The sequence below is a fragment of the Acinonyx jubatus genome, chromosome C1 (assembly GCF_027475565.1).
Source record: "Acinonyx jubatus isolate Ajub_Pintada_27869175 chromosome C1, VMU_Ajub_asm_v1.0, whole genome shotgun sequence".
Classification (NCBI taxonomy): Eukaryota; Metazoa; Chordata; class Mammalia; order Carnivora; family Felidae; genus Acinonyx; species Acinonyx jubatus.
The window spans coordinates 14,451,263-14,461,939 of record NC_069381.1 but is presented as its reverse complement, the minus strand read 5'-3'; the positions used below and the strand labels follow the sequence as shown (position 1 = coordinate 14,461,939).

Sequence of the window (10,677 nt, the reverse complement as noted above, 5' to 3'; positions counted from 1 at the left end):
ATTAGACCTTCATTCCAGCCACTAAAAAGAAATCACAGTTGTGTGATGTGCTCGATAGAGGTACTAATTATGGCCACACTGGCAGTCGTAGTGTAATATATAAGCGTATCAACTCAACATGTTGCACACCTTCAATTTACACGATGATTTACGTCAAATGTATTTCAATCCAAAAAAGTGAATGGTGCCTAATGGATTCATAAATGACTTAAAAATTTTTTATTGTCTTTGATTTTCAAACCTCCTACACTGAACGTGTTCCTTTTGCAATCCAAATGTTTTAAAAAAAAAAACATCTTAAAAATAAAAATAACATTCCCCATGGCCAGAAAGAGGAAACAGAAAGAGCATACACCAGAGCCAGAGCTGGGAGGGCCGGGGGTGGGCTCGGCTGCAGAGGGGGGCAGGTACCCTGATTTAAGAGGCTGCCTGCGTGGAAGGGGACTTCCAGTAGCCACTTCCAGGGCTGTGTGCGAGGACCATGAAACTTGCCCTGCTGTGCACGCTGCTGGTCTTTGCTGGTGAGTGGGGCAGGACCCACAGGTGGGAAGGGAAGGTGGGGTATGACTAGGTGATATCTCTTTCCTAGACTGGTCCTCTGCTCTGATCCCCACTGCCCTGGTCCCCCCCACAGTCCCCAACCCTTCCATCCCTGCCAGGAGCCAGCAGCAGTGGCCGGTCCCCTAGAATGCTGGCTTCGGCCAGGGAGCTCTGGGCTATCACGCTGTGCAGCGTGCCTCTGGTCTGCTATGAGGACAAGCAGCTGGGGACTCAGACACTGGGGCCAGGTGAGCGGACACCTGGGGCCCTTTGGACACAAATTACAGAAAGGGATCTCCCCAGGCCACCCTGCTCCCCTCTGCCCCTTTGACCAGATAATAGCAATGTTTCGCTTACGCACAGCACTCTGTGCCTGTCTTTCAAGTTCATCGTCTCCCGTGAACCTGGGAAGAGGGCTCTGTTGACTGTGGTGGCAGATGGGGGGAGGTTTCCATTCGATCTTCAGAAGAACAAATGTAAAAATGTGGCTGCCAGCAAATTGGGTGTATTTGTTTCTCGAACCATCTCAACGTATGTAGCGTTGGAGAGGATTTGTACTTTAAAATGTGGATTTCTGTTATCCTGGGAGTCCCAAAGTTTTTAGAGGAACACATCTCCAGGGTTACAGCGAAAACCGTTAGGAAAATTGCAATCAAGCTACAGAAACTCATCTCTCCGACATAAAGAAACAATGCACTGTAGAGGCAAAATGTACAGATGAACCCGCATTCAACTGTTGGCCCACTGTCTCCTGGCAGTCTGACCTTGGCCAAGTCGCCTTACCTCTCTATGTCCTCACCTGAAAAATGGACACAATGGCACCCTCTTTACAAGGTTGTTGTGTCTCTAATGAGAAAATGTATCCAAAATGTTTAGCAGGTGTAAGTAACGGCAAACGAGCAACAGCTTAACACGCAGAGCATGCATGATGAGGCGTTAGCCATGCTCACTCCTGGGGGAAAAGGGTCCAGCCCTCTTGGTGGCAGCTAAGGATAGAAAGAGCTACCAGGACAGGAATTCCTGACGAGCTAAGCCAGTTCGCCAAAGATCTCGTAACCCCAAATTGGGTCCCGCCATGTCTCCAGGCTGGGCCCGCCTCACTTACAGAAGCAATGGGACTACCATCCAAAAGCTTTCTGAATCAAAGCTAAATGTACTGCTGGCCCGGCATGGGAGAAATGCACCATTCCGGCGTGAGTTTATTTGTGTGTTCCTAAGCTGACGTGGAAAGGGCCAGGCTTAGGGCAGAAAGAGGGACGAGGGACACCAGAAAGGCAAGATTCTGAAGCCAGGTCCCTGCTGGCCCACAAGGTGGGTGGTCACTCACCTTGCAATGGTTTGCCTCCAGGTTCCTTAGCACGGCATCCGGGATTCCAGCGGGCCCGGGATCAGTCATTGGCTCCACCAAAGCTTAACAAGGTTTCTCTTAAACATTTGTACAGCCAAAGCCACCATGTCAGACAGGAGTGGCAACGTGGATTCCTGCGCATTGAGGGATACGCTGGGCACACGGCAGGCCTGCATGGACCAGATACCCACCAGTCACTTTGGCTGCAACCCAAGGCAGCTGGTTTGGGATCTTGCCCTTGGCCCACTGCACCAGCCCCTCCCAAACCCCCTCTTCCCACCTCTACCTCCCCCAACTTGGGGTTTGCCCCCCACTTTACTATTTACTTCATTTGCGTGCACAGCTTTCATTATAACACCATTTAGCAGGGAATGGAGGGGAGGTCCATGACGAGGTCATTCGAAGGGGTGCACTGGGCCCGGTCCCCCTGAGACTCGGCCCCATCTGTCTTCTTGAATCATCTCTCAAGGTTGCACACATGTATACCTCAGTCTCCTTAGCTCGTCTGTTCCCCCCCCGCCCAGGCTCTCCCCTGAATCCTTCGACTTAATGTATTTTATTCCTCCTGTCCCAACATAATGCATTCTCCCCCAGTAAAATAAAATCCCCTTGCGGTCAATTCTAACCAGCAGCAATTAGAACTAAAATGAAAAATATCCGTGAAAATCATTGATTTCTAAATCATACTGCCTTCCCAGGTGAGCCTTGAGAGGGCGTTAGTGTGCGGCTTTCTGGAAGGGACGTGCGGGGCAGGGGCGGGTGCGGAGAGGAGGGTGTCTTCCTGTTACAGAATGGGGAACTTAGGGCAGAGGCAGTGACTGGAACCAAACTGCCCTGGGATTCAGTGCTGGCTCCTCCATGTACCGGCCACTGTGACCTGGGCAAGCCTCAATCTGCTCATCTGTAAAATGGGCATTAAAGGTAGTTCTCATTGTACCAATGCCAGTTTCTCAGCTCCTGTAAACCCACCATTATTATGTAAGCTGATAATAACATCAAAGGAAACTGGGTGCTGGGTGAGGCGTGTATAAGAACTCTCTGTAGCTCTTTGCAACTTTTCTGTGCATCTAGAATATACCAAAATTATTTATTGAAAAAAAACAGTATTTATCTCATAGGTTGAACAGAGTCAATAAATTACTACATGAAAAGACCCATAATAAGCCCTCATTATCACTATATTTTATATATATGTGTATATATATATATTTTTTTTAATTTATTTGTTTATTTTGAGAGAAAGAGCATGAGCAGGGGAGGGGCAGAGAGAGGGGGAGAGAGAATCCCAAGCAGGCTTTGCACTGTCAGCGCAGAGCCCAACTTGGGGCTCAAACCCACAAACTGCGAGATCATGACCTGAGCCGAAACCGAGATTCGGACGCTAAACTGACTGAGCCACCCAGGCACCCCACCATCACCATATTTTTAATAAACCTAGTGGTTGTTGTCATTTTTTTTCTTTTTCTTATTTTCTTTATTTTTTTTTAAGTTTCATTTATTTTTGAGACAGGGAGAGACAGAGCATGAACAGGGGAGGGTCAGAGAGAGGGAGACACAGAATCAGAAACAGGCTCCAGGCTCTGAACTGTCAGCACAGAGCCCGATGCGGGGCTCAAACTCACGGACCGTGAGATCAAGACCTGAGCTGAAGTCGGCCACTTAACCGACTGAGCCGCCCAGGTGCCCCTGTCATTTTCTCATCCAATGTCACTTGTTCGGTCCAGCAGGGCAGAAGGGCCAGGCGTGTGTCCCACCGGCCTCCTCTGACGTTCATATCCTCTCCTTGTTACCGGGCTCTTTGGCAGGTGTGATTCCAACCCAGGGCGGGATCTTGAACCTGAACAAGATGATCAAACAAGTGACCAGAAAAACACCCATCTTCTCCTATTGGCTCTATGGCTGTCACTGCGGACCTGGTGGCAAAGGCCAACCCAAAGATGCCTCGGACTGGTAATCCCTTCCCAGACAGGACTGCGGGTGGCAATCCTGTCCTGCCCCCACCCCGGGACTCTCCCCTTTCCTGCTCCCTCATGCATTCATTCTGAGACTTCGTTTCATGCCGTGCGCTGGGAGCCCTGCTGAGGCCGGGTACGGCTCCAGCATTCCTGGGCCTTGCCGTCTAGCTGGCTCTGCAGAGTCTCTGAAGGCCCCCCTTGCACTTCCAAGCCCTGATCTAGTGATAACACCCACACACGCTCCCTGCTGGTTTGGTTTATTTGTTTTTTTTAATTTTTTTTATTTTTTATTTTTATTTTTTTTTCAACGTTTTTTAATTTATTTTTGGGGGGACAGAGAGAGACAGAGCATGAACGGGGGAGGGGCAGAGAGAGAGGGAGACACAGAATCGGAAACAGGCTCCAGGCTCTGAGCCATCAGCCCAGAGCCCGACGCGGGGCTCGAACTCACAGACCGCGAGATCGTGACCTGGCTGAAGTCGGACGCTTCACCGACTGCGCCACCCAGGTGCCCCTATTTGTTTTTTTTTAATGCCTACCTCTTTTTGCCATTATCTCCTTCAAGCTTCACTACAACCCCAGGAATCAACTAGGAGAGACCAGAGCCATCCAGGCCGGGGGTCACTTCCCTGACCCACCACTTACGGGCTGTGTGACCTTGGGCATGTGGCTTGACCTCCCTGAGTCTGATTCCTCATCTGTGAAATGGGCATTGTACCAGTGCCTCTGTCATTGGGTGGTGGCGGAGATTAAGAGAATATTCATGGATAAAACAAATGCCTGGTGCCTAGAAAGCACCCACTAAGTGTCAGCTTGTGTGGTCATAAAGACTGGAGCCCTGCAGGCCTTGACTCTTCCTGGGTGGGCACTCGGGTTCTACTCTTGGGGCAGCTGTGTTCCCTGCCTGTCCCGTTCCCTGTCCTCTCCCTCCAGGTGCTGTCAGAACCATGACTGTTGCTACGCTCACCTGAGGCAGCACCGATGCCGTATCCACACAGACAACTATGACTACACCTTTTCCCAGGGGGACATCCAGTGCTGTGAGTGCCCGGGACCTCGGGGCTGGAGTCAGAGGCTGAGGAAGGGAGTTCTGGCACTTAACTGCCTTCGTGTGCTGTGTGACAAGGCACAAGCTGCTCGCCCTCTCTGTTTTTCTCATGTGTCCAGTGATAGTAGCTGGGCTGTGGGGGAACGGGGGTGGGAGTATGGAGAGGTCCAATGAGGGCTTTGACCCCTTTAGGATTTGGAAGGCTGGCAGGTCTCAGCTGGGATCCCAGAGCCGCTATCAACCAGCTGTGTGACCTTGAACACATTGCGTGACCTCTCTGAACACCAGTATTCGCCTCTGTAAACTCCGGATAACAGTGTGCTACCCCCTAAACTTAACTCAAGAACTAAAATGAGAGCAGACAGAATGAGTCTGTCTGTGCGAGAATGAGTCTCGCACATGCCTGCTGCCCAGCGCGTGCGCGATAAATCACGCGGACTACTGATGTCATTGTTACAACTGACGTTGTTATCGCCAGTTAACAGAGCAACCCGGCCAGAAGCTGCGCCACCCTGATGATCTCCATTTTACACACAAGGAAAGTGAGACCAGAGCGAAGAGGTGCTGGCCCAGGGTCACCCTGCTGCAGGTGACAGAGCCTGGGCTAGACCTCAGGTCCCCCCACCCCCACCCCTGGGTCCACGCCTGGAGGGAGGCAGCCGCTCTGAGCTGGGAATCATGTGGGCTCATCACACCAGAGTCCCCACTCATTAAAGTCTTAATAATAACAACAATCATAGCCAACATTTATTGAGCACCTACTGTGTCCTGAGTGCTCTGCCTTCTCTAATACTCCCAGCAGCCCCAAGGCAGCTCCTACCCTCACCCCCACGCACAGATAATGACACTGGTGCGCCAAGGTCCCTTTGGCCTCTGTCTCGGCGGGTACAGTTCCATCGGCCTGGGACATGCCCCACCCCCCCCCACCCTCCGCCACCTTCCACCCTGGCTTTCCACAAGGGAGCAGACCCTTCCGATCTCAGCTCAAATGACTCCTGACACTGAGTCCGATCCCCCTACTTTGCCATCTTGGAGCCCCTGCAGCATTTCTTACTTCCGAGAGGAACAGTATGTATTATTCCTTTCTGTGGTCCTCTAATACCTGCTGCCCGCGCCCTCCCCCAGGAGTGTGAACCCCTTGTGTCCACTCTGGTCAGTCCTGTCCCTCTAGGGCCCTGCCATGGGATGGGCGCTCAATCGCTTATGAAAGGGATGAATGAGTAACTAATGGAGTGACAGAGCTCAGAGAGGTCACGGTTTGTGCCCAAGGTCACACGCCTAGGAAGCGGCTGGGAATGGGACTCTAAAGCTGAGCGACCCCTGCGCGGCCTCCAGAAACTCCCCGTAGGGACCCTAGACCCACACCCGCCTCTGCCTCGGAAAGGGACAGACACTGAGCTCCTGTCTCCTCCACCCCACAGCCGACAAGGGCAGCTGGTGTGAGCAGCAGCTGTGTGCCTGCGACAAGGAGGTTGCCTTCTGCCTGAAGCGGAACCTGGAGACTTACAAGAGACACCTGCGTCACTACTGGCGGCCCCACTGCAGAGGCCAGACCCCTACGTGCTAGGAGGAGCCCGCCCGGCCGTCCCTCGCCCCCTGCCCCGTTCCTTAGCATCTTGAGCGCTGCAAGTCCCGTGGGACTGCTAACATCCCTCAGTATCTAACCCCCTTGCACCAGCCTGGGAGGGTCTCAACCTAGCCCCACCCACCACCTTGCTCCTGGACCTTCGAAACCTTCCCGACCAAGTTGGCAGCTGTCTCTTCCGAGGATGGATTGAGATCAGAGGAAAAGCCGCGGCCAGGAGGCGCCTGGGGGATGGTGTTGGGGCCGAAGCGGCGGGTGTCAGGGGTGGGGGTTTGGGGACCATGGTGTGGCAGGTTCCCTCTGCCATTGCCACCCACCGGGCCTCCTGCCTGAGTCCCACCCGCTCTGACACACTGTCCGTGCTGCAGCCGGGGTGGCCTAAAGGGTAGTGTTGATCCTTCTGTCCACATGGCTCTACTCCTTAAAACGCCAGAGCCCTCCACCACCCCAGGAGAGGGCCTGTCGAGGAGTTTGGGACCTATGCTCTCTGGCATACGTCACTCTCCCCAACTAGGCTGGGAGGTCCTCGTGGGCAGGACGCATGACTATCTTGGATTCAGTTGCATCCCTGTGCCCAAAGCAGTGCCCGGGACCAAGAAGGGGCTCCCCGGATCCCTCTCGAGCAAAGGGCCAGCTGAAGCCACCCGGTCCTCTTGTTCCAGGCCTAGGTCTGCACGCACGTGTCCTTTCCTGTTTCCAGGTGCTTGCACAGGCTGGGACCTCTGTGGAATGCTCCACCTGCTGTCCCCAGGTGGCTGATCCCCATCTAGGCTCCTCGGGGTCCAAGGGCTACTGGGGACGGAAGTGTCCCCTGGCTGACTCCTCCCTGGCTCCAAGGGCTCACTCCCTCCTCCAAACCCGCATAGCACTTTATGGGGCTGCAATTTACCAAGCTTTGCCTTGAGTGATATATAATATCTGGGTTTTTCTGAACCCCTCCAACCAGACTGGAGCTCCTGAAGGACGGAGGCTATGTTTCTCATCTTTGTTTCCTCTGCTCCCCGACATAATAGGTGCTCAATTAATGCTTATGGACCAATGAGCCCATCACAGATGGATGGAGGTCGTGGCAAGTGTTATTGGTGCCTCACCCACATGCCCTCCCTGCCCAGGCTCCCAACCCCCAGCTAAGCCAGATGTTTGGCTGCTCTGTGCTCACATCTGTCTCCTTCTCCTACTTGTCTGCTGGGAGCTACCACCCCTCCTGTCCTTCCCACCTCTAACCAGTGACTAGAGAGCGTGATGCCAGATGGGTGTCATTGCCCGACCCTGCCTCTGTGCAGGACCACCTGGGTGACATGCTGCATGCCCCAGAGCTCCTCGTGGGATCCGGCTGAGGCCAGATGTCTGGAACACCTCTTTGCTTAGCTTTGTACCCTGGCCCGGCCTGTTCCCCTTGTTGCCTTACAGGTTTCTCTTGAGAACACGCCCTCAGTAAATCACTCACTTGCACAAGAATCCTGTCTCAGGCTCGGCTTTCTGGGGAAACTGACTTGGGACAGACAGATGGATGGACGGATGGATGGATGGATGGATGGCCTTCTTCATATAAGGATCCACGATCTGTCATTTGTATGTGATTAGCTGTGTCTCCAGCAACAGGGCTGGAGCCACCCACATTCTCCAGCCGTGACAGACATAAGTGAAACAGCTGACCGATCACTTTTCCTTCGACATGAAGCTCAGTGTCTCATGTGAGGCTGGGTAATAGGAATTAGGAACCATGGGCACTGGGTTCAAATTCCAGTTATAACCACTGACTCACCTCCCGAATCCCGGTTTCCTCACATGCAAAGTAGAGCTGAAATTAAGGAGGAAATAAGATGAGGTCACAGGTCAGCATGTTAAACTAGATTAATGCATATGAATGGTGAGCACGGTCCCTGGCACACGGTAACGCCTCTGTAAATGTTAACCGACGCCCCCCTTCTTTCCACCCAGCTCCCCTCTCCGCCGTCTACACGACTGCGCAGCCCTTTCCATTAGATCCTGACTCGCGATGTTCTTTTGTTCAAGAGCTAGCGGCCCCCCTTGTCGATTGGAGCCCCTGTGATAGTGACAGCATAGTGTCGGCAAAGGATGGGTGTTATTTTCCATTATTATCCCCATTTTACAACCTGAGGTTCAGAATACGGACAGCAACCTCTGAGGTCCCACAGCCGGATTCCAGCCCAGACTCCCCCCACCCCACTCCCTGGTTCCCCATCCCATTTGTACTGGTCAGGAAGCTTCCTATGCCTCGATGGACTTCAACAATGAGGGCATTTACAACCTCACATGACAAGAAGTCCAGGGGCAAGGTGGCTCTTTAGTGGCTTGGTGATGTCTTCAGTACCTGGTTTCTTTCTTGCTCTGGCCACTCTCACTGTGCTGCTTTGCCCCCTGGGTGGCTCAGAACAGCAGTGGTGCTCCAGCCCTCATGCCTGGACACGAAGACATCCAGCAGAGAATACGCTGTCCCTTTCGTGTCTGTTGTCAATGAGCCTTACCACCACCATCCGGCAGACTTTCCCAGCAGGACTGGCCACCCTAAGCCATAGTGGCTCAAGGTGATGGGATTAGTCTGGTCGGTTTAGATTCCTCAGGATTTATGTACCCTCGAGAGGAGACAGGGTTAACGTCCCCCGAGTGTCACGTAGCCACTAGAATGGGAGCTGTTGGGGTTGTCGATAGCATAGTGTTGGGTGGGCAAGGCTAGGGCTGGGTCAGGAATGGGGCTATCCCTGTGTGAGTTCAGCACCTAGCACAGGGCCTGGTGGTCCCAGAGCAGGTGATCAACAGTCATTTGTTATGAATGAATGAGTGAATGAATGAATGAATGAATCCCAGGTTGGTAAAGACCTGGGACTTTGAACCAAGAGGTGGGATGGACAGATGGGGTCTCAGGGCAACAGGACTGAGTCCCCAGAGTAAGGCAAGACTCCCCACCCCCCACCCTGTGGGTTCTCATTCTGGGCCAATTTCCAATCCCCGGAATTGGGTAAGAGGCACAAAGGAAGGAGAGACTCACAAGCAGCTTCTGTTCTCCGCCCGGATCCGTCCAGCAGCCCTGGGTGTAGGAGGCAGACAGGAGGACACAGTCACTGTGCTTCCTGTTCCCTCCAGGGTCAGAATCACAGAGGGACAACCCGGAGGGGGGTGGAGGGGGAGCCAACACCGAGACCTGACATTGAACACATGTGGTGCCCACTCACCCACTTCCCTCAACTCCCTGGGGCATGGGCATTGTCACCTGCATTTTCCAGGTGCAGAAACTGAAACTGAAGGGTGAGTCACTGGCTGATAAGTGGCAGGGCCGGGACTCGAACCCAGTCCTCTCTGGCTCCAGGGCCGCGTCTCACCCTACCTCCCACACTCTTTACTGGGACACTTGGTGAATCAGCTCCGGGTGCCCTAGGTGGGGAGGAGCCACACCCCGGGATGAGGAGGTGAGGGTGGTTGTGGCAAGGCAGGAAGCCTGGGGAGAGGGCTGGTGAGTGATAATTGTACCAACAGTAACTGTGGCACTCAGATACTGCCCTCCCATTGGGAGCGCTTAATCCCACCACCCGCTGATCCGACCCCCAGGCCACCCAGACCCAGGGTGCCACCTCCAGGGGGTGGGGGCCCAGCCCAGGGGCACGATGGGCAGCTGTTTTCTCCACGACTCTGCCTGTTTTTCCAGCAGGAGCCTCTATCCAAATACCCAAGCTCGACCCTGTCTCTGGGATGTGCGGGTGGGCCGGGGCTCCTGTCTCCCCTCTGCACCCTGCTTCCTGTGCCAGTGCCCCCTGGAGGGGGGTTGGCGGCTGTTGGCTTGGGGTGCACAGCATCCTTGCTCACTACTGAAGTCAGGTCTAGAGCCTATCTCACCCAGGCAGCCCAGACACATGGGAGTGAGGGCCTGGCTGGCACTAGAGCTTGGGGGGCGGGGGGGCTCCTCTATTTTTTTCCCAGTTGAAATAAAGAAGAAATTTTAGGGGTCCCTGGGTGGCTCAGTCAGTTAAACATCCCACTTCGGTTCAGGTCATGATCTCACAGTTTGTGGGTTCGAGCCCCGCGTCGGGCTCTGTGCTGACAGTGCAGAACCTGCTTGGGATTCTCTCTCTCTTTCCCTCCCCCACTTGTACTCTCTCAAAATAAATAAACTTAGAGGAAAAAAAAAAAAAGAGAAGAGATTTTAAAATAGTTTGTGAAAACGCGAAGCATGTCAGAGAAAGAT

General features: G+C 53.5%; 1 protein-coding gene across 1 annotated transcript; it reads left to right on the top strand.

The window, feature by feature from the left end:
* Positions 1-366: 366 nt before the first annotated feature.
* PLA2G2D (phospholipase A2 group IID) lies at positions 367-7,952 on the top strand. The gene is made up of 4 exons (XM_027060221.2): positions 367-521; positions 3,694-3,838; positions 4,777-4,883; positions 6,313-7,952. Exons 1-4 carry the CDS (start codon positions 482-484, stop codon positions 6,456-6,458), a joined length of 438 nt encoding a protein of 145 aa, XP_026916022.1. The 5' UTR covers positions 367-481; the 3' UTR covers positions 6,459-7,952.
* Positions 7,953-10,677: the final 2,725 nt, after the last annotated feature.